Source organism: Strix aluco, chromosome 3, assembly GCF_031877795.1.
Source record: "Strix aluco isolate bStrAlu1 chromosome 3, bStrAlu1.hap1, whole genome shotgun sequence".
In the NCBI taxonomy this organism is placed as follows: Eukaryota; Metazoa; Chordata; class Aves; order Strigiformes; family Strigidae; genus Strix; species Strix aluco.
This window is the reverse complement of record NC_133933.1, coordinates 40,300,479-40,323,948: the sequence shown is the minus strand read 5'-3', so window position 1 is coordinate 40,323,948 and position 23,470 is coordinate 40,300,479. Positions and strand designations below refer to the sequence as shown.

Here is a 23,470-nt window from a genome sequence, read left to right as displayed (position 1 = left end):
GTTTCTAATCTTGCGTGTTCCATACCATCTGAAAAAAATTACGGTGGTTGAATTCTTGTTTCCTGGTCAACTTGCTACTGTCTCTAAGCAACTGAGTTTAATTTTCTCTGATCATATAATGTCTGTAGTTTGGACTGGAAGGAGAACATTTCTCATATCAGCACCCCAAACATCCTTTCTGGTCTATATTAAAGATGAAATATTGAAAAAGTAACAGAGTTTTTTGGACTTACTACCGAGTTTAGGATAAGTTTGATTAGAATGCTATAGTCCTTGATTGCAGTCATGAAGTATGTATTTTTTCTTCCCCCCCAAGTTGTCTGAAGTGTGCAAATGTGATGCTCCTTGATTCATTAATCATCACTAAAATGACACTGTTGTGTTTTGTTTTGGTTTTTTTTAAAGAAAAACAGGTGCAGTCAATTCTAGCTATTTTGGATATTTAGAATAGCTAGAATTCTATTCTAGCTGTTTTGGGAAAAAACATAAGACAAACTCTGTAATAAATCTGTCTTATTCTGCTTCTACATTAATTTCTTTTTCTATTCCCCTGAAACTAGGGATGAAAAAATGAAATCTCTCCAATGATTTTTCCTTTTTTCTTTTTTTCTTCCTTCCTTTGGACCTTTTGATCCTGAAGTTTTAGGTAGCCAAGCCAATAGAAGGGATTTCTAACTGGCATTTTCTTCTAGGGATTTATTGATGGTCAGTTTAAGATTTTTGTGGGAAAAATGATGTTTAATGACATTCTAGGTCTATATGGTATGGGCTTCTGAAAGGAGATGTAAAAGGGAAAGAGTTGGGGATTTTTTCCTATTTTTGAAAAAATTTCGTAAACAAACACTTATAGCTTAGAATCAGCAAAATATCCATTTACATCTTTAGCTGTCTTCATTTGAGTAAACCCCGTTCTGTTCAGTAGTGATCTTGGGTATGTTTTAGCACAGTATGCTGCCCTTGCTTAAGTGGTTAGTTGGCTTCAGTATGTTGTGGAAAAGCATGGTGCTGTCTATATTATAGAAGGACGAAGGTTAAGCAGCTCTGTTTCTGGTATTTTTACAATGTTTCCTTTCCTGTCTTTTATTAAAAGCAGTAAGTTTAAATAGTAAAGTGGAATTTTCAAGTGCTTTTAACCAGAAATTAAGATATTAAAATTAAATTAATCTGTGGAACATTTAAATACATCTGCATGGATGTTGTATGTGTGTTTATTTTACTTGTATTTACAGAATGCTTGAATTCTAGTACTGATCATGTACTAAACAGTACATTATGAGTAAAGGGGGGGAAAAAAGCATGTACTCTTGCCAGCAGACCCCATCACTCAGCTTTTTTTTTTTCTTCCACAAATACATTTTTACTGGAATAACTTACTGATAAACAAAATGTTATTTTTAATAATTATTTGTAATATCAAATATGCAAAAGATGTCATAAGGTAATTTACATGAAGTGTTTGTGACCCTTATGAAAACTAATTTCCAGTTGTGCAAATACATGAATAGGAAAGATTCATACTGTGTTTATGAAGGTTAGCTCGTTGCATCAGGAAATAGAAATAATGCCAGTGCATTCAGTGGACTGTTCATGCAATGTGTATTGTAAATGAGTCTCATAATTACTGTGAGAAAATTTAAGACTTTTTTTTCTGTGTATAATTTATATGCTTAGCATATATGATAATAAGGTATGACATAAATACTTTTGACATGTTTGGATTGGCTGCATTAAACATGGCAAGTAGAGCTGTTAGTTATGAAGACTATTCAAATAAATGCCAATAAAATGTTTAAAAGCATCATGTTCTATTTATTTCAATTTGCAAAAATGTTCTAAAAATATTTAAACTATTTAATGTTTTTCTGTCTGAAGCTGAGATTTGAGGCCTTTTCTGAACTGAAATAAAAATAATGATACTAGATATTAGTTGATGTATTTTGATGTATTCAAGAAGATTCTACTGCCTTGTCTATATTATCCTTAAGCATGTCTTGCATTAACTCAATTGGAGCTTGGGCTTTTTTTCTTGAAAGACTTCATGTCTTGTGTCAGCTAGATTTTTCTTCAGTACATTTGTCAGAATATGTTGGCCAACACATTCTACAATGACTTCTATCTAATCCAGACAAAATAAGTTAGATTTCTATAGACTGTGAAAGACTTTTCTGTGCTGTAAAATGAGATGTTTGATATAAAATTGCCACACTTAGAGAGGAATAGCATATGCATTTGCATTTCTCCAAATTAGTATCATACCTGGTTTGGTTTTTATCATTGGTTAAAACTGAGTATATTTTCCTTGCTTTTTAGTTTAATATATGTCAGTGAAACCCTTTCAGTTTTAGAATAAAGGAAGGAAATATGTTTAGAAAATGGTTATTATTTTATTTTGAACATCTTGCATGGTTTGAAGGTGTTTAATAGCTTAGTAGTAAGATTCAGAAAGCAAGCAGGTCATTTAGCTGCTGGAATATGGCCATATTCCTCATCCTAGATCTTATTGTGTAAGAACTGCAGTGTGTGTATGTATTTCTCTGTATATTCTGTGTCTTTCCCTTACCTGTAGTAAACAAACATTTATTTATGTGTGTGTTGAATCTCTAACAGAGCTGGGAAAATGAGAAGTTTGGAGGTGCATGGCTAAAAAGATTGCTGCTTTTGTTTGTCTAAGGAAAATGTCTTGTAGCTTCTTCAGACTAGATATAAAGAAGAAATTTTTTATGAAGAGGGTGGTGAATCACTGGAACAGGTTGCCCAGAGAGGTGGTAGATGCCCCATCCCTGAAAACATTCAGGGTCAAGCTGGATGGGGCTTTGAGCAACCTGATCTAGCTGAAGATGTCCCTGCTCATTGCAGGGGGGTTGGACTAGATGACCTTTAAAGGTCCCTTTCAACCCAAACTTTTCTATGATTCTTCATCCAATTTCCACAGTTAGTTTAATAACTGCTGTTGTTTATGTGCAATAATACAACTGGACAGGTGCTAGACAGGTGGGTTTTTTACAGGTGTTTGAATCTTAATCCATTACAGCTCATGCTTTTAACTTCTTTCAAATCTAAGCACATCCCAGACATTGCCTTTGGTCTCTAATAAATATATTCAGAGTCTAGCTTCTCTCTACACAACTCTGTCAGATATAGGAATGTTTCTCACTTTTGCCCACCAAGACAGGATCTTCTTTCATACACCCCAGCAGTCTCTCACTCATTTTTTCAGTATTAGTCACTTGTGTCTATGTCAGTTTTCCTTTTTGTTTATTTGTCCATGCCATATTCTCCTCAGCCCTTCTTTATCAGCCCTCGCCTCTTGTTTATCTGACTTTCACTCTTGCTGTCATCTTCCCTAATTCCTTTCTTTCTCACATATTTCTGATGCTATTCCTTGCCTTCCTCACCTTTGATTGTTGCTTAAGGAGTTAGTCTTCTTTCAGGACCATTGTTGTCTCCAGTCTCTGAAAGGAAAGGTGGCTGCAGCTTTGTTTTACTCCTGGAAACTAAACTTTTGTACATAAGGTTTAAAGCTAGACTGTTGGTAACCATCAGCAGCTTGATACTACTGCATGTAATGGGAACAGCAGGTCTTTAAAAAGACAGAATACTTCTACTGGTGAAGTCAGGAACTGGAAGAAATCAGAAGCTAAAGATTTTTTTAATGGACATCAAGACTTGTTAATATGTTTTTTACTGGGAAACTGCTGAGACCATCCTAGAACTCTCACTGAAATTGTCATCTCCAGACTTTGACCCTAGACATTTAGCCCACAAACGGTGATTGAGGCATGCCTCTTACATTCAACATGTTACACTTCTTTGTGAACACCAAGTATTGCAATATGTAGACTGCTGAATATTAAGAGACTGCTGTAGGCAGATTTCCTGGAGTGGGTGCTGCCATTCAAAACAAGGGAAAACCAGGTATGTCACGCTCACTGTAGAATCCTGTCTGGCATTGTGTGGATTTTCCTCTGCTGTGCCTCACTGTTCTACAGACAGCTGTTCTTACACACTGAAGGTTGTAAAGATGTTTTATAGAAATTCTATACTTTATTCTGACATGGCTTAATAGTAAAGTCAGTGGCAGCCTTACTATAAATCACTGGTTTAGGCATGTAATTCTTCCTGAATTTTTTGGCTGTTCCTGTAACAGAAAAAAATGTAATAGCTGATTTTGACTAGTTAACATCATTATAGGATGGATTCATAAATGGTATTATTATAATGTAGAAACTGTATCCAACTATTAAAGTATTCTTGTGCCATTGACTAATCTTAAAGTTTTGAAATTATGAAAACATTTAAATTGGTTCTTTTCAAGAAGATAATTTTATGCCTTTTACTGAGGATGTGAAGGGAGCTTTTAAAGCTCCATTGTGTTGTATAATTTTTATAGTTGTGCTCCAAATCTGTCTGAGAACCAGTATTTTTCTCCCCTACGTTCTCTTCCTGCAAAAGAGACTCAGTTAAGGTATTTTAAGGATAATTATTGTACACAGGTATTGCAAAAGTAAAGATAAAATTTTCTGTTAGAGTAAGAATCTATGCTGCATCTGATAGCAGCAGTATATGAAGCAATATTCTTCCAGAGGCTGTTGATAGACCAAATAAACAGGAAGCATCAGTGTCAGTCAATGGAAAAATCATAGTGGTGAACTCATAAATGCAAGTAGGCAGGCAGAACAGACAAATCCCACCACTCTGGGGCAGTTGCATAAGGATGCAGGGATCTGTCAGGCCTAAGGGATTTTTCCAGTGCTCTGGAGTGCTGCAAACATTGAGTTTGCCCTGAATAGTTCAAACAAGCAAAGAAGCAGAAAAAAAGAAATGGGAACCTCAGTGTGTAATCTTACATGGATTTTGCTGAGTAAGAAGTAGCTTGTGGTGGTGTGGTTTTTTTAAAAAAACATGTTCAGAGGAGTTGACCAACCTAAAGAAAGCATTGATAAATCATGGTTCTTGTCTGTAGCCACAGGCACCAGTACCAGAAATGGAAAGGTGAAAAGTCCTGTCTCCCTGAGGAATAAATTTCTATCAGCAGAGGATAAGTTAACCTATAGTGCTGTCTGTTCCAAAAATGCTCCTTCTCGGAGAGGCAAGGCTGAGGGTGGGGTGTAGCAAGCAGGGCAGAGGATTTGAGAGCCTACTGTGGTAGTTTCCAAGCGAATACCTAGCAATGGGTAGGACATGTTTCTTCTCCCACATGGCTGATCTAAACAGAACAACTTAGAAAATACTCTCCATTGGCACCAATTTTCTATCTTTCATCCTTTTTTCAGTCATTTGCTTTGTTTGTCCTGAGACTAAACGGATTGCAAGTCCTCAGACAGCATGTACTATTGCATATAGTCCTGAAAATATCTATCTTTAAAATATGATATCAAGCCATTCTCAAACCAAATTCACTGTATTACTACCTGTGAAGAGAGCAATTTCTTTAATGTGCTTTTCTATTTTTCAGGATATTATTAAAAGAGCCCATGATGTGTTCAGAACCTTGGCATAGACAGTGAAATTCCTGAGGCTGAGCAGTTAAAACGAGAAATTCACTGTTACTTAATACCAAGGGAAATCCTTATCATTGGTACCAAAGAGTTAAAGTCTAGTCTTTTGAATCCAAAAACCTGATTTATTGCTGTTGAGATTGAGCCTTAGGAAATAAATGCAGTACTGTGATGTGGTGTGGAAGTCTGTACTTATGCTGTTTCAGGAGGAAGTCCAAACCACAGACCTGAGAAAGACAATGCTACTACAGTCAAATCTGGCTGAAGTTGTTTTCAGCATAACACAGAATAAGTGATACGTTTGGCGCAACAGAGCGAGTGTCAGTAATATGGCTGGACTCCATTCTAAGTGAAAATAGGAGCCATATCTTAGGTGGTTTACCCTTTGCTAGTCTTTGAAAGCAGATTTCTTTAAATAAAACAGTATCTTCTTTCTTCATGACATTTCCTTTTCTTCTTTAGTTTCTTCCATCTAAAAAAATTAATTGAGAACCTCCAAGGAAAACTTACTTCTGAACTTAAATAATCTCTCAAAATGAAAAGAAAAAAACAAACCAAAATACAACCCAAAAACCAGCTTTTAAGCAACAGCATGAAAAATTATTTTTTAACTCTTACAAGAGGCTACAGTATGTATACCACTTAGTATTATTACAGAGTGTTAAGTCTTAGAAACTTGTTAAATATCAACCCACTGATGCCTGTTAAGGAGGAAGAAATTTAAATAATTTTGGACATCCAGGATAGATCTGCAGTTTGGATGGATAAGCAGAACTGAACAAGTAATTTGACACTCAGATAATACCTTTGTTCTATTATTAGAAAGTAGGAACTCCTAAGGGGAAAAAAACATTAAAACATTTTCCTAGCAGAACCTGATTTGAGTTGATTTTACCAATGTGTCTAAAATGACTTAGAATTGTGATTTTTGTTTCTTCCATAGGTGTCTCTGAAAGTTACATACCTGCATATATGCAGGTTAAATAACAGATTGCATTATGCAGAATCAAAGAATCATGTTTATAACTCACTATAAGTGTCTTCCTACTTTTTGCTTTTTGTTCCATGAGAGTTAATGTGAGCTTGCTTTTCTGTGTTTTTGTTATATTTAAATCTGTACAAAACTTTCTTTGAGTCTTTTGTTTCACTGAAAATTCTTCAGTAAGCATAAATCTCTGTACTCCTTTCACATAGCTTTTTCTGTGGAACATATGAGGCTTTCCTTGCAAGCAAATGTTTCTCTAGTGCTCATTTTCTTTGACCTTTTTCTCTGAAGTGTATAATATAGGGGACACTGGGCCGCCATTTCAGTTTTGTCTGCAGAAGTACATTCACAGCTAGCTGGAAAGACAATCATCACGTGCTTGTGTTTCTTCTACTTCTGACTAGAGATCAGATTCCAGTATACCAATGTCCACATCAAAAGACCCCCTTTAATTTAATTTTCTTAATACAGACAATATTTGTGTGTTTCTGAGTCGCAGGCTTATGGAGTTAGGAGATTTTCCAAGAAAAACCATAGAAACATCCAACTTAAGAGAAAGCTCTGGAAATTCTTGGTGTGTGTTCAGAAGACGTAAAGACTATAGCAGGAAGAAGAAGAAGCTGATATGGATTGAGCTTTGGACATGAACATTTTTCTAACAAGTGCTTAACCATTTCCCTGTACACTAGTGAAAAGTGTACTTGCAAAGAAGAGAGGGTTGTTTTGATTGGTATTCTTTCTGTGTGTGAGGAAGTGTACATGGAAACAGAAGGAGGGGAAAAGAAAGATGCAGCCTTTTACAGAACAACATATTTATATCTGTTAGTAAAAGGCGCAGATATAGACCTTCCGTATGTTTCTTTTCCCTCCTTGTCCTTCAAAAATAAAATATAAGTCACTGCAGAGGAGAGCTGGCCTAGGGATGACTTCAGCTTTCAATGAGATGGTTATGGAGAATGGAGAGGAAAGTTAGATATTATCCTAACTAATGATAATACCTACAATAACCAAGACCAGAGGTAAGGCAGCCTTCTTTTACCTGAATGTTATTTATGTTGCCTTTGCTAGAGAAAACAAGATGAACAAACAAGCTATGAAGTCTGAGAATATTTTCTTCTAGGAAGTCATCCTTTCTCCCCATCAGGACTTCTATCCATACTGTCAGCTGAGTATCCTGAGTCTGAGTTTTGACTGAATAAAGGAAAAGAATGCTGGTGAATATGGAGTAATGTTACTCTCTTGTTGAGAAGCAGCTGTGTTCGGTTTTTTTCAACAAAGTGTTTTCTTTTAAGGATAGGTAGAAGAGATCGCTGAAGAAAGATACTGAAGTGTCTTGATATTTCTAATGAGGATAGTAACACAGTATCTTTTGAGCAGATAATAGATTATAGTCTTTGCAAGATTTTGGCAGAGTTGAACTTTTGAAAGTAGCAGATGCATTTATTTTGCAAAAAATTTACTGATGATTCTGTTTTCAGTACTCCTTTCCAATATCTTCAGTGAAAAGAGACAATGTGTGGTCCTTTAATGCAAATTATTCTTGACTTTCTTTGTCTGGCTTTTATAGTGCCACCTACAGAAATATGATTAATTGTCTTGCTTTAGAGGAAATTAAGAAGAGTCGTACACAATGGGGTGTTTTGTTCTTTTTAGAGACAGTTCACTTTAGTAATGGGTCTAATGCTTCGTATTCCTTAACATCTATTGCTAGCATACCAGCTAGTATAATACTGAAACTGATTAAGTCTGTGCAAACACTTACATCTGTGGTCTATAGAGAAAGCCTGGTTTAGAGCATATCTTTTCCACCACCCAGATTTAACAGTCATTCCAGAGGTGTCTGCAACCCCACGACAAAGTCAAGGGAGAGTTTTGAGATTTGACGTTTGAGACTGGAAGATACAATAAAATTATTGAGAACCTGTCTAGAGGATTCATTGGCAATAAGCACCCCAGTTGGGCACCTAACTGATATGCGTAAGATGGGAATCTGGTTTCCTTCATAAATTCAATGGAGAGTAAGAGGCATTTTCAGGGAGCCCCTAAGGTTGATGCTTGTTCAAAATGACCTTTTTATAGAACCTTCCTGTCACCACTGCCTGTGTAAAAAAGACCCAGGGGAACCAACTTCCAAGCTTTCCTGCCTGTTTTTTATTCCTTCAAGTCCTTTAAGTACAGAAATGACACAAAAGCCAGCACAATTTCCCAGCTGATCTAGCATGAATAATTGCCCAGAAGCTGTTCTTTGTAAGGTATATATCAGAAGGAGCAAGAGATACTGTTTAAAACCAGTGCCATGGAGGTGAAATATATTTAGAGTGATAAGCAGGATGGACTATCATAGAATGGTTTGGGTTGGAAGGGACCTTAAAGATCATCTAGTTCCACCCTCTTGCCATGGGCAGGGACACCTTCCACTAGACCAGGTTGCTCAAAGCCCCGTCCCACCTGGCCTTGAACACTTCCAGGGAGGGGGCAGCCACAACGTATCTGGGCAACCTGTTCCAGTGTCTCACCACCCTCACAGTAAAGAATTTCTTCCTGATATCTATCTCACCACCCTCATAGTAAAGAATTTCTTCCTAATATCTAATCTATTGGGATTCCTTTGGGTGGATTTTATCAAGAGCTATCCATTTGCTGCAGAACTCTATTTTAGTGGGGTAAAAAAAAAAGCTGTGGAAAATACGGTTAAAGTGAAATGCCATTAGCCGCCTTTATACACAACTGGAATATCTTATAAGTCTTGTGAGAAGAAAATTTATTCCAGTCTTCCCTTTTGAATTAAGCCAGCTTCTGAGTAACTCTTATATTGTATTTAATGTACCTTCAGATGTGATAAATTTCAGATATGATAAATTCCAGAGAGAGTTGGTCACTTGCAAACTGAGATTAAATGAGATACTTAAGAACTTTAAATTGCATTTAGGTAAGTGCAGTGTAATTGCTTCTATACTGAGTCTAGCATTCATTTCTAAAGCAGTCTACTATAGTCTAAATAATTAACTGTTTAAGAGGTTTTTAACATCTTTGCATACATTTTTATTTATGAAAAGTGTGGACAGACAAAAAGGAAACTTGTAACAACTGTTCATAGCTGCAGATGGAGAAAGAAGGAACTGTCCATTGTGTGTGTATAGATGTATATTTCATTTTAAAGCTTTCATAATTCTTTATTTCAAATGCATTCAATTATCCAAGACTGTGAAATTATATATGTGAAAGAATCTCATTCAAACACACTGAAGTATGTAAAAATGCAAAAAAATCAGATAGTGTCATCTTGTTTTAGCAGTCAAATTCAACAAAACGTACTCTGTATTTACAATGATGTAATGTTACAACTTGAGCGCTGAGGCTACCAGACAAGACTAGACAAAGCGAATTTTAAAAATACCATTCTAATTAAACTAGTCCCTTGATGCGGATCACTGATCGTGTTTTGGCCTTGCTCTTGACTTTTTAACACTGAGAGGTATTTCTAATGGCTGTGGCTAAGACCTTTAAGCCCAGCTCTGCTCATGATCAGCTAACACCTGTTGCGGTGAAAAGCTATTTTAGCTGTACAGTCCCAGGATTAGTTTTATAGACCAAAATAAACCCTTGTCATACAGTTGAGTGAATAGCTTTAGACTTTTGAAAAAATATGCTGAATGTGTGGTCTAAACCTACTGAAATATATATGGAATATTAAAGCAGTACTGGAAAATGGCACTGTGCACATGCTGATGTTTCAGCCAGTGCAGGAAAGTAAGTCTTTTCTTCTGTCACTTTGATACTTTCAGAATTTCTGCCTGTCTCTCTGGTTTACCTAACTGACAGTCAGACACAACTATTTTAAAAAGGTGATGATACTTAAATCATGATAATTTGAAGAGACCTTAAAAAAAATCACAAGTGGTCATATGATTGACTCTGTAACATGCTGTCTTGATGTAACAACTCATTAAAATCAACGAAAGACCTAATAAAAGAAGATATGGAACTTCTGCTAATGCATGTCGTACAGGCTCAAGCATTGCATAATTTTTTGTTTTCTTGTTACAGTGCAAAGGTCTTGGCTTAATACTCAAAGGTGCCATGTAGAATTTATATTAGATACTGTTAGGCAAGAAAATGTTTAAGACCTAACCAAGTAATAACACATTCTCCTCATGCAACACTGAAAAAGAAACACTAACACAGGACTTGGAATAATGCCTGACATATAATTCATTTTAAGTGTGTAATACAAGTTGTGGTGTTAGCAAAGAAAATGTAAATTATTCTTGTCTCAATAATTTTGCCCTAAGACTGTTTGATCAATTAGTAGTCTGCACCTCCAAAGACTTTACATATTGTTGGGTTTTTCAAAAAAAAAAAAAAAATAGTTGTCAAAGCCATATAGAAAAAGATTTGGTCAGTTGCTAGCTAAAATTACTGTCTGGAGGACAGGAAAAAGCCAGAAATTTTGAAAACAGTTGCCTTTGTGTTGGTGTATATACACTTTTAATTGGCAGGATAAGTTGGTAATATTTTGATTTTCCAGTCCAAATCACCCTTAGAGTGACTTTAAGTGTAGGATAGATTTCAGTGTTAAGTGAAAGTGTGAAATTTAACAGATGTGTCAAGCCTTATACAGCACAGGCTTTGGTAATTGTTAAAACATATCAACAGGGCCTTTGTTTGTTTGATGTCTGAGCAATTCATTTGACCTAGAGGAGGGGATGTGTGTGGAGTAGAATACACACTAACATATTAATGTGAGTATTCCCTTTGTTTAGATCTTTAAAAAAGAAAAAAAAAAAAAAAAAGGCGATCTATTACATCTATATGCTAGGAACTAGATCTGCTGGATAAATTACAGACTGTCTTTTCTTCTCTGCCTTTCTACCTGCTAACTACTAAATATATCCATATATCCACTGTCATAAGATTTATCAAAGCCTTGCGTTCTCAAGCTATGAAAATACTATTTTCCTTGTTTGTGTCCCTTACCTTGTTCATGTTGTTCTCTGAGAATGTAATTGTACCAAATAGGATTAGAATTTGTCACATTGTAACAAGAATCATCTGGAGTGAAATCCTGATGTATTTTTTTTCCTATTGGACCTTAGAAAATACAAAGGTGTTCATAGCTAATAAAATGTGACTGGAGAGTATACAGCCTTACATCTTTAATTGCTTGTGCGTAAAGCAATCCTAATGTTTCTACAGGTTAACAGTTTGTTTATCTGAAGGTTTGAGGTCTTGAACAGATGCTCAAAATTTGTTTTTTCAGATTAGTAGGTCTTATCCAACTATTGACACATGCAATCAAATATCAAATATTTCTTGTCAATAATACTTAGGAGGTGAGGAATTTTACCACCCTGATTACTGGTGTAAATTTCGAAATTATTATTTGGGAATGTTGTTTGCAGTGCCAGTGGTTATAGATGACAGAAGCTGCAATGAGAAGATGGTTTGAAATCATTTGCTTCAGCATCTTATTTGTTTCTTCCCAAGTTAAGCACTGTTGTTTGTTCAGAAATATCATGTAGCCATGGTGTTTTATATAAATTGAAGATTGTACTGAAGAATCCATTAGTATTACTTCTCATGAACAAGCAGTGAAATCAGTAGGCTTGAATTTGGCATATGGTGTTTTGTTGCCACCTTTTCCAATTCACTGTCCAAGAGGTATTTTTATCTATGTCAGGTGATGTTTGAATTTTGAACCTAAAGTCAAGTTGTCATGAGTTAAGGTGATACTCTCAGAGAAGCAGAAAGTATTCTGTATTATATAAGTATATAGGAATGGGAGTTGTTTTCATCAGAACTTCAGATTATTCATTTTCAGTAAACTGATGGTTTATGAAGAGACTGGTGGAGCTCCCCTGTTAGTATGAAAAAACCAACCTCTCCAAAATGATAGTGTTTAGTCTTTGTCTGGGATGAATTAGATGGGGATTTACAGATACACATTTTAGTTTAAGGGTTTAATTTTAATACCATTGTATAATAATACGTATAGAGAGATATGTACAATAATTATATATCGTTATATATAACAATACGAATGATCTGTAATGATAGAGAGTTTTTATGTATAATAACATGATGGGAAATAAAAAGAGGAAAAATCTTGGGGTAGCATTGAACTGAGGACAATGGTGGATCAAAGACAAAAAACTCATTATTCCAATTGTTATTCAACATTCTGTAATTCTAAGTGCATTTTTAGTTTATTAGCAATTTCACCTCTGAGAATACAGAGCATGTGTACTGTGATAATTATGAAATGCAAACTTTTAATTTGTATATAGATAAAAGGAGATAGCAGTTCCTTTACATGGTTGCTCAGCAACTTTTTCACATTAAAATACTTATATTCACCAGGAGAACAATGTTCTGTGCTTAAAAACAATCCTTTGATAGATAGATAGATAGATAGATCAGCTTAAACATCAAATGCTTCTTCTTGTCCAGTTAAATATATAGTTTACCTTTTGCCTATTTAGAAAACAGTAATGTATTTTAGTTGTGTATTTATTTAAAGTTTTGTGTATGTGCGTAGTTATTGTGGTTTCCTCTTAGTTTCTGGTCACTGAAGGATTAGTAAACTGTTGAGTGTTGTGATAAGAATGAAAACACTGCCAGGTGAATTTAAGTTTTGTGAAGCCTCAGCATTATGTGTTCGCTGGTGATGATACATAATCAGATCTTCTTTTGATTCTTATTTGTTTTTAAATCTTTGGGATGAACATGTACAGCAGAATTGGTGTGTATGCTGGATTTGAACAGAGAAGCTACTTGCTCTGTTTCAGCAAACAGCAAATTTTTACATGTTCATGCTCCAAGCAGCAAAGCAAAAAGTGGTCCTATTGACTGGCTTGTTTTGTTGCCAAGCCATGATTCTGCTGCTTAATTGTAACTGGAAATCTGGTATTTTTCTTATCCTCTTGATACTTTTGCTTTTCAGTACACAAAAAAATGGCCTGATATTGGAAACCATTTAGTCACAAATGTACTTTACCTTATAGAGTTCTAATAGAATTACTGTTTAAAGTACAAATCCCATTTCAACCAGAAGCTGCCAGTACTACTGGAAATCATCTGCATTTGGGCTTAATTAATAGACGAGTTGATATTCTAAGGCTATTTCTCAAAACTTCTATGCTTTTTGCTTCCGTCTGGACCTTGGCTTGATTTAATCTTTCTTAGACAATTAGAAATAGTTTCATAAAGTTCATCTAACTGCTTCCCAAGGCAAAGTTTCCTCTGCATACTTTTTTCAGAATTCCAAGGAGTATCTTTTATAAAATGCTATTGTGTTGTAAATATGTAGATTAAATTTAATGAAACTTTTCCACAATAATGTGTCATCTTTCAGGTTTTTCCAGAAGTCATTATTTTTAATTCTATTCATTTTACCTTTTTTTGTGAGGAGACACTTCCAAAAAAAATTCAAATTAAACAAATGTCATTTGAACATGACTTTTATTAAAAACTTGGTTTAGTTACACAGAAATTTAAGCATCACATTCTTTGGATGAGGCTGTGGAAAACAAAATCAAATTCTCCCTAATCTCATACTAATTTTCTTCTCTTGTTTCTTAAGATTGAATTCCACAGAACTTTTTATATCAAAGAGTCCTTTGCTCTATGCTTAAAAACAAATGAAGCAATTGCAAGGTAGCTTTCAGTGAGAGTCCTTCACCAGACATTAACGGATATCTCTGCAATGAAACTGCAAGAAGCAAGAATTTTGCCTGTTCATGCCTCAGTCATGTGCCTCCAACTAGATTTTTAATGCACTCGCCTGACTACTCTGCACAATATAGGAGGTTGAAAAGAAGCCACAGTATTTTCTTACCTTACAGACAAGCATAGAATGAGTTATAAGGTTGTCATTTTGCCTTTGGTTATATTGAAGAAATAATGTTTTCATGTTAATTATCTGAATGAATTAATAAAAATCACCATATAATGATATACTTGGTTATATGAAGCAAGACTAATGATAAATAGACATGAATTAATCCACATAAGTAATTTGGAAATCTTAATTATGTGTGGCTTTTTGGAAAAGCAAACAACAAAGCTGCTGAAGTATGTTAACTGAAATTGGTAATGAAAAGAAACTAGAAAGGGATTTGTTTTTTCATTTTTTCTAAATCCCTCCCAGTGTTTTCTGTTTGTTTATAACTTAAAATATGTTAGCAAATACCTGAGTGAATCTAAACTAAAGGTCATTTCTTTGGAGGGGATGACAGAGGAACAGAGCTATCCTCAGGGGGTTCACGCCTGTGCCTTCAAGTAAGTCATTTCACCACATTCTGGCAATTTGGCCAATAAGCAGAATATTTTTGGTTCAGTGATGGACTGATGTGCAAACTCAAATAAAAGTAGTCGCAATTAAAACTGTTGAGTTTGAAAGTCCACTTTGAAATGATAGCTCCATCATAGCAATCATAGTAGTTTGCTGGGCTACGGATAGTTTATCAGGGATCAAGGTACAATAATAAAAGAATGGTTTTACTTTAATTATAAACCTATAATAAGGGAAAATCAGAAAATATTCAAATTATTTAGAACTCCAGTTAACGAGGATCATACTTACCTGTTCCAGCTTGCCTAGCATGTCTAATAAGCTCATGTAAGCTTTTCCTGACTTTGATGTCAGAAAGAATTCCTATAGGAACTTGTACTTTTTTGAATAGTACATGGAGTAATGCACAAGAGTTGCTCTGAACAACCTATACCTTTATAAGTCATGGCTGACTGATACAGTCTTATTTATCTGCCCGTCATAAGACTTCGGTTTGGTTTGTATTGTTGGTTGGACATCTTGTAGTATTGTGTAACTCTCCTCTGTGTGTCCTCGCTTTCCCAGGGTTCTTTGGTGAACTTTTCTGTTTTATCCTGAATATATTACATTCTTGATTTTTATGCTGCAGGCTCTGTGTGTAGCTTTCTTAAAACCAAACATTGTAACTTCATAAATAATATACACATGCATTTGCATGTATGTATACATACAAATACCAATGGCACAAGCTTTCCTGAAGATTCTTGCTAGCTTGTTCTGAATTGTGTATAGACGTTGCAAATTGTGCAACCATTCTTTCTCTGTTTCTCTAACAGAAAGGTATTGAAGTGATCAGGGAGTGCATCATACGTAGGTTAAATTCTGAATAATGATGAGGTTGAATCAGTCATTAATGAGACTTAGCCTGGGTTTGGCAGAACTCATGTGGCTGGTTTTGATCTATGTGTCATTAGTAATGTGCACCTAGCTCACGATTCAGGTATTACTTGCCATTTTGTTCTTACATAGTAATGGGGATATTATAAAGGTATTGTACAATAACGGACTACTTTGTTACTAAAACTTTGAGGATCATGTTGTTTCATTACAATGTCATGCAAGGATGATATATTGAATAGAATATTTTGGTAATCTCCTTTTCACACTGTAATATATGGTGGGAGAGGATGATACAAAGGGTCCCTGTTTGTAGGAAAAAATGTGGGGAAGAATTGGAGAAATGAGTTTTCCCATGTGAAAACATTCCATTCAGTGTAGAAAATGTTGCATAACCTTATTTTCTTTCCTTTCTTCTCACCCCATCTAATTTTCCTGTTTTTCTTTTTCTTTATTTTATTGTGCTTTCCTAAAGTAAGAAGAAAAATTGCTTGTGAAGATTCTCAATAGTGGTTTTTGTTTTAGAATTATTTTGTTGATTTTCTTAGCTGCCTTTGGTAAAGTACAATGAACTTTCAGATATGTTGACAAAACTTGCATAATCTTGACTTAGTTTTTCTTTTTTTCCAGATGTTTTATTTTAACCTACAGTCTCATTAATTAGAGTCTAGATTTAGCTTCAGGTGAAAATGTAAACCTTTGGGACTTACGAGAAAACATTTATGTGGAGACTTAGGATAGGAGATTAAAGCTTGCTTAATAGTTATGGATACATGTTCTGAAATTATTCTTTACAGCCCTTGAGTATAAACATTTGTGCCCTTTATACATATATAATTTTGTATCTGTAGCGTATTTAGAAGTTACAGTTAGGCAATGAAAAGGTGAGCGTTTGAGTTCTGGCACAGGACTGAGCTCAGCACAAGTATAAAATTACAAGTGTTTAACTGAGAAATAGGCCTGCTTCTCATTGTCCTATACAGCTGCAGTGCTTTTTTGTATCAATAAAACTGTTAGAGAATTTAAATTTTTCTTCTGTAATTGTACAGCAGGTATACCTTACATTTTGTTTTATGAATACCTTTGAAAGGCAGGATTGTTATTCAAGATAAGACTGTCATTGCTTTTGCAGAGGCGTGAAACATGATTACCTCTGCCTTTCTTCCACCCTGTTTCTCTTTGCTTCTCCTCCCTCCTCATATGACTTTATACACACCTCATACAACATGATTGCTTAAATCACTGCCTAGACAGTGGCATAGGAGGTATACGTAGAGGCAGAGGAGAGGCTTTCCTGAGCTGCTGGTTCTCTTGCAGAGCTGGAGTGCGTGGACAGAGGCTTTGTGCTGGGCCCTGCTTGTGCCAGTTGCTAAGGTGAGGGGACAACTACTCTGCTGCTGGACAAGGGCTGTAATTGGAACTGAAAATATCTTTTGGAGCAGTATTAGTCACACCCTTTAGTTTTCATTATTCTTTTGAGAGATGTTGTATTCCTATGCAAAATAAATACTAGTGTCTACCACCATGTAGCAGAGAAAAAATTTCCCTTTAAGTAAAAAATAAAAATTAATGACAGAATATCAGTAGTGACGAAAATGGGGGAAAGGGTAACCTTTCTCACAAAAGAAGTTATTAAGCTGAAGTAAACATTATTCAAGTGTTTGTTTTTTTAGCAGCCACCTGGAATGGCCACCGAAGAATAAATTCAGAAACCAGGGTCCTCTGTTAAGAATGCCTTGCTTGTGTCCTGCAGTGGATGATTTGTCTTAAGACCAAACAAAAATAGGTAGTAGACTGAACTTCCCATGATGAGACAGGAGAGAGATGAGCTCTCAGAACTAGGATTTGGACCAGTTAACAGATTTACTGGTCATAATTTGTGAAAGGGCACTTGAGAGTATACGGAATATAGAACATCGTGATTGTGTTCCTCTAATACTTACAGGTCTTCAGCACATAGAGGATGGTATAGAAGCCTCTGGGTACTTTTTAATGTAATACTGAGTAGAAGTCATGAAAGAATCAGTGCAGAGATTTGTTGGTCACGAGAGGGAGGATCAGCTGATGCTGAAGTATCTGATGGCTATACATGCACTCATACTGCTTTAATTTATGCTTTCATTTGCTGTTGCCTCGCTTCCCATTGTAGTTTTGCTTAGAGAGAATTTGTTTTACCTTATTTGTTTCTGCTTCCTTTCCTGTGAAAAACACTAGGGAAAAGAAAAACAAATTGATTACGATATGACAGAAATTTGTCAGGCATTTCACACAAGCCACCAGCAAAGTATACTTTTTTAATGCTTTGGGAGATCTTTGAGAGGAAAGAATAAAACCTCTGGGACTTTTTCTCCAGTCTACAAATATCTATGGACAAATTTATTTTCTCAGAGAAGCTGGATCGTATTTGTAGTGTCAATAAAATTAGCAAGGAAGTTTTTCTCCTGTCTCCCTTTTCAAAGTCAGTATCTTACAGAAAAATGGTATACTGTGTCTGAAACCATACTGGAAAGAATCCAGGTGGTCTGTACATTATTAAGGGATGTCAAAATTATATTGGCTACATATCTCCTATTGGGCTTTCCTAAAAATCAGTGGTTGGAGACTGGCACCAAATTCTGGCATCAAGGGCAGTGCATTCCAAGTGATAACTTACCATGTCTTTAGGAAAGCTTTTTACCTAGATTATTCCATATTCCCTATACATCTACACGTCAAAAATTTTTCCTGTTATTCTCAAGTCATGGCAAATTCTAAATTAATTAATACTCTTCAGAGTCTTAGCAATTTCAGCCTATTTAATGTGGAGGTGGTGCTAATGCAGGCGTTGGAGCACCTCGCATATGAGGAAAGGCCAAGAGAGAGCTGGTTTTGTTCAGCCTTAAAAAGTAGGATCGCTGCTGCTGTCTACAGCTGTCCAGTACACAGGTGTGGAGAAGGCTGAGCCAGACTGCTCACTATCAAATTCTTTATTTTTCCTTTCATTCTGAGTAGCCATTTTGATTTGTGCAGTTGGTGTATGCGATATGGGTACGTGTACACACAGTGCTGCAGTAGTTAAGAAGGAGAAAATCATTTTGATGGCCACTCTTCTATTGAAAATAGATTAAGGTAGTCTGTACAGCCTTCAATTCATCAAATAAATACTACAACCACATATCTGACTTTCAGAATAGGAAACAGCATTCATGCTTGAGAACACGGATAAAAACTTTACTGTCTTCAGTATCTTTTAAAATGAAATAATGAAAAAATGTTATTTTTCTCTGCAGTGCTTGCTCTCTCAGCCGAAGTTCTGGGCCATTCAGACATCAGCCTTACTCCTTCGGACCAAGCTTGAGAAAGGAAGTACTCGCAGAATGGAACGGGCGATGAAGCAGATTCAGGTAAGACTTCTGAGCTGTCTTGATATAAACAGGGGTTCTTTATATATCAAATGGAAACAGGCAGGAGTTAGGAGCTTCTGCAGTTCCTCGCTGAACTGTGCAGTCAAATAATTTTCTAATTGTGTCTCCAAATTAGATGCATAAACCACAAATCCTTTCATGTCTGCCAGTCTTGAGATAAACTCTTACATGCAGAAGTAATAAATGGTCACTTTCTTTCAAAAACATGGCAAATTTTGGAAGATTGAAATTAAAATCTGTTTTCTTACCTCTGGTTTCTGACTTCTGATCAGAGGAGTCTTTTGTGTAGAAGTTCATGAATGTAAAGCTGCTACTAACATCATATTTTTTAATAGTTTTTACTCAAATAAATCATCTGTAGAAAAGACTGAAACCTGTAAATAGTAGTTGGTATTGTGAGAAAAAAAAAAAAAAAACATTTGTGAATAAAGCAGCACTTTCAATTTACAGTTTTGGTGTGATACTTAGTGATTAATATTTTTATTGCAAGTTTAAGGCAGTGATTAAATAATCTTGCTCCAAACAAAGAGAAGATCAGTTTTCAAATACAAAAAAGAAATTTTAAGATCTGAAATGTCAGCTAATAGGATTTATTTAAAAAATAAATTTTTCAAGGAAAAGGTCTGTAGGCTATATAAAGATTTTTTTTTCCCTTCCTATTACAGGGTTTTGTCAGTCATTTGTCATCTTTATGCTGTTAAGTCTTGTTGTCACACGTGAACAGCAGGCGTTCCTATATGTCCATCGGGCAACAGTCCTGCTGACTAAAACAGTCAGGAATGTATAAAATTTAGATTATGGTGCTGTGTAATTAAATCCTGAAAAGCTGATGTTTCATTTAAAATCATTATTGATGCATGAATCTCTGAAGGAGTGCAGGTTGGATGTGCTGCTGCATTTTTCTTTTGCTGAGGAGGACATAGAGTTGCTATAGTGGAATTTCCTGAGGTCAGTAGGAGAGTGTCAAGGAAGCCAGGATTCCAAGTCTGGGAGATGTAGCATCTGACAGCATTTGGAAAGTGATCTCAGGATCCTTGATGCCCTAAGTCGTAAAACAGTTGGAGTGTCTCCAACATTTTTGTCTAGCTTGATTAAACCTGAGTACTGAAAATTGTTATACTATACAGTTTGACAGTCTCATGACAGAAATCTTCTTGAAGGGGTTATCATTGCAAGTACATTCATCTGACTTCATATGCTGCAACTGCAGTAATGTGAAGAATCTGATTAGCATGCACTGTGACATTTTGGGAGGTGACTTCACAGTAGACACAGAATCTGTGATTTTTAAATATTATCTTTGATCTTAGTATGTTTATGTTTGCTTTCATTAAGTTTTCTAGACGTTTGAATACAATGACGTATTTGTCTTGATTTGTTACGGTATCAAGCACAGTTTCCAATAATAGTTAAAAGTTGTTTAAGGATTGATATGTGCTAAATTAATCAAATAACTTGAATAACTTTCCATTTAAGGTTTTCATTCCTGAGTTCCACCAGATCAGAATTTTTTTAATATCATGGTTTCTAGCAGTTCTAAGAAGGAATCAGAAAACATAGGGTGGACAGTGTTATTTTCATACATTTTTGATATATCATCTTCGTGAAGATGTCAAAGAGCTAGCAAGTTCTGCAGCTATTTATCAGTAGAAAGTGTATTTCACAACCACAGAATTTTCGTACAAATTGTTTTTGTGGGAGCTTTTTGTTTGTTTTACAATTTCATGTTTACTAGTTCAGGTTGCTGTAGAAAGATTAGATATTGAAGATTAAGGGAGGATGTGGGTAATAATGTGGATAATCTAAATATGATTAGATTCCCCCCATTGTTTGCAATAGCAAATATTTAAAGGAATTATAAAAATTCTTGTAACACAGCTTGAATAAGAAGTGGTAAACTAAATCCTCTAGGTTACTTTAGGGTTGTTTAAAGAGTGCATGAGCTATCTTAGGCTCTGACTTATTGATGCTGGGACTTTCCTGTCCTCATCTACTGTAACTCTCCCTATTTCCACCCTTACCTGCTTCTATGGTGAGTCTTCAGCTGATAAGCATCTTTTTAGACGAATATCACTGGGCAGGCATATGCTGCTTTTCAGCCCTAAAGCAAGCCAGGTTACATTGTTGGTTTGTCAAAGAAAGCATTTTTTGGCTACATTTTTTTGTGGGCCTGACTTTGTTTAACTTATTTTAATTATTTGAAAATAATTGCAGGTATTTTTGAAATGAGTGTATATTGGTTGAATTTAGCTGCCATACTTCAAGTATTAAATATATCCTTACTTTACTTTAAACAGTTTTTATGAAATTATTTTGTAAGTTGTTTTTTTTTTTTTTCTAATGGGAAAGCTTCAAAAGGAATTGGAATGATCATTTTCAAAACCTTTTTCTGATTACTTTAAAAAGCTGAACTACGGATAATGTAGTCTTTGGAACAGGTTTTAAAATGATCATTCTGGGTACTCTGGAATGTACTTCAGCTAGTAGCTAACTGGAAGTGAGGAGAGACTTTTTTCTTACCTTTTTCTGGCTGATACTGGTTGTCTCTGTCCAGTTTTTGCCTAATTAAGGTTTGGATCCACAAATATAAGTTTAAAGATTTCTAAAGCCAGTGCTTTTTTCCAACCGTTTTCCTAAGAAAAGGAAACACTATTTCAGAGCTGAAACAGTTATTTTACATTCCACTAGAATGTTTAATCATGACCACTATAACATATATTGAAGTCTGGATCAAGGTACTGCCAACCAAAATGTGTCTCTGGATACAGTACGATTTTTTTAATGTTTGGATTTTTTTCCATACGGCTGTGGGTGAGGGAGGGTGAGAAGTGCTAGAGTGGAAAGTAAGGAGAGAGGGAGAGAAGAAGAGAGGAAGAAAAAAGATTTTGATAAATAGCTCTCCACATAATCAGAAACCTGCCATTTCTACATCAGTTTTGGGATCTCCACCTACCTTCTATTGTAAGAAAGTAATTCAGAAACTATTAATAGTGGAAAATGGGTTGGAATAAGCTGTTAAACCACAAATTGATGCTGAAAGTGCAGCCAGAGCTCAAGTAATAGGATGGGGAGAAAAAAGGAATTTTGAGTGGTCTAGGAGCTATGAAAAAAAGCAAAAAGAGAGGGGCAATTTAAAAAAAAAAAAAAAAAAAAAGACAAAACCAAACAAACCAGTTTTTAAAGCACATAGAGGATAGATAGCATCCCACTGTAGTTTCTTGATGTATGAAACAAGTGTACTCTTCCATTTCGGTGGATTTTAAAATATTTTTTAAGGATGAAGCAAAATGAATTAAAATGCCGTGCTTTGTACAAAGGATGGTGAAGTGAGAGCACTGTTACTGCTGGATTACACTGGCAGTGAAAGAGGTGAAGCTGCCATGTGCTTGATTACAGCAGTAGCCTGCTCAGGTTTATCCTACAGTGACTTGTTACGGCTCCTTCCTGCAGCTTGACCTGGGTGGTTACACTCGATACCTCTATACTTGCAGCTTTTATCAGCTAACGTGCCCCTTTTCTGATTGTATTTTCTGCTGCTCACTGCACCTGGTGATAGCATGCCTGTAAGCTAATCCCTTGGTTTTCCTACCACGCAGCACGACATATGCAGTATTTCATACAGTTCTCTCTTGCTTGCTTTTCTTGGCAGCAAAGGAATTTGCCTGTTAGGGGGAGAGAAATGTGTCTTGAAAGGGTGTTTTTAATAAGACTTCAGGAGAGCTGGGAGACGACTAGCAATATTATAGGCTAATCATTATGTCTAAGATTGAAAGGTCACATGAGATCTTGTTTTATATCCTTAGTCATACACAAATGTATGTGGTTGGGAATTCTGTGTCAACTGCCCTGTAATTTTCACTTAAATAATACTTCAGAGTGTCATTTTCTCCAGCAACTAATGTTTTTCTGTGTGTATGAAAAAGGGAAATAATGATTTTTTTCTTTAAATTGTTCTTGCTATAAATACATGCTAGTTGGTGTTCAAGTCTTTCAAATCTAAAAAGAGTTTATGTACACCTATAGAAAGAAAAGGCTGGTATAGATCTAACAGAACTGGCATCTTGAGCTCTATGACCCTGAATGCAACTTTGCTGTTTTGTTTTTTTCACACTGGTCTTTTAATGGTTCTGCAAGAAAGTTACGTCATTTATCATAGAAACATATCCTTTTTATTTTCAAAACTAAACTGTCACCTCCTTGTCAACTTGCTTCCTGTACTTTGCTTTATTTGGTGGTTGTTCTAAGTTGGACAAAATAAATACTTAAGGGAAGAGTTCAAAAGGGAGAGGGAAGCAGTCTTTCTCCCACTAGGCTGATCTACAGAGGTTTGAGGCTAACAGATTTTTCCCACTTCTTTTGCTTCTCAAGTCTCATATCTTTCTGGCCAGGCCTCTCAAGACCATGGTTGGAGCAA

General features: G+C 35.6%; 1 protein-coding gene across 1 annotated transcript in view; it reads left to right on the top strand.

Annotated features, from left to right (window-relative positions):
- The window catches only part of TTC27 (tetratricopeptide repeat domain 27), a 138,055-nt gene that overhangs the window by 58,380 nt on the left and 56,205 nt on the right, over window positions 1–23,470 (top strand). Inside the window, exon 10 of the mRNA XM_074818246.1 lies at window positions 18,922–19,035. Within this exon, the coding sequence (XP_074674347.1) occupies window positions 18,922–19,035 (114 nt within the window). The remainder of the gene's footprint in view (window positions 1–18,921; window positions 19,036–23,470) is intronic.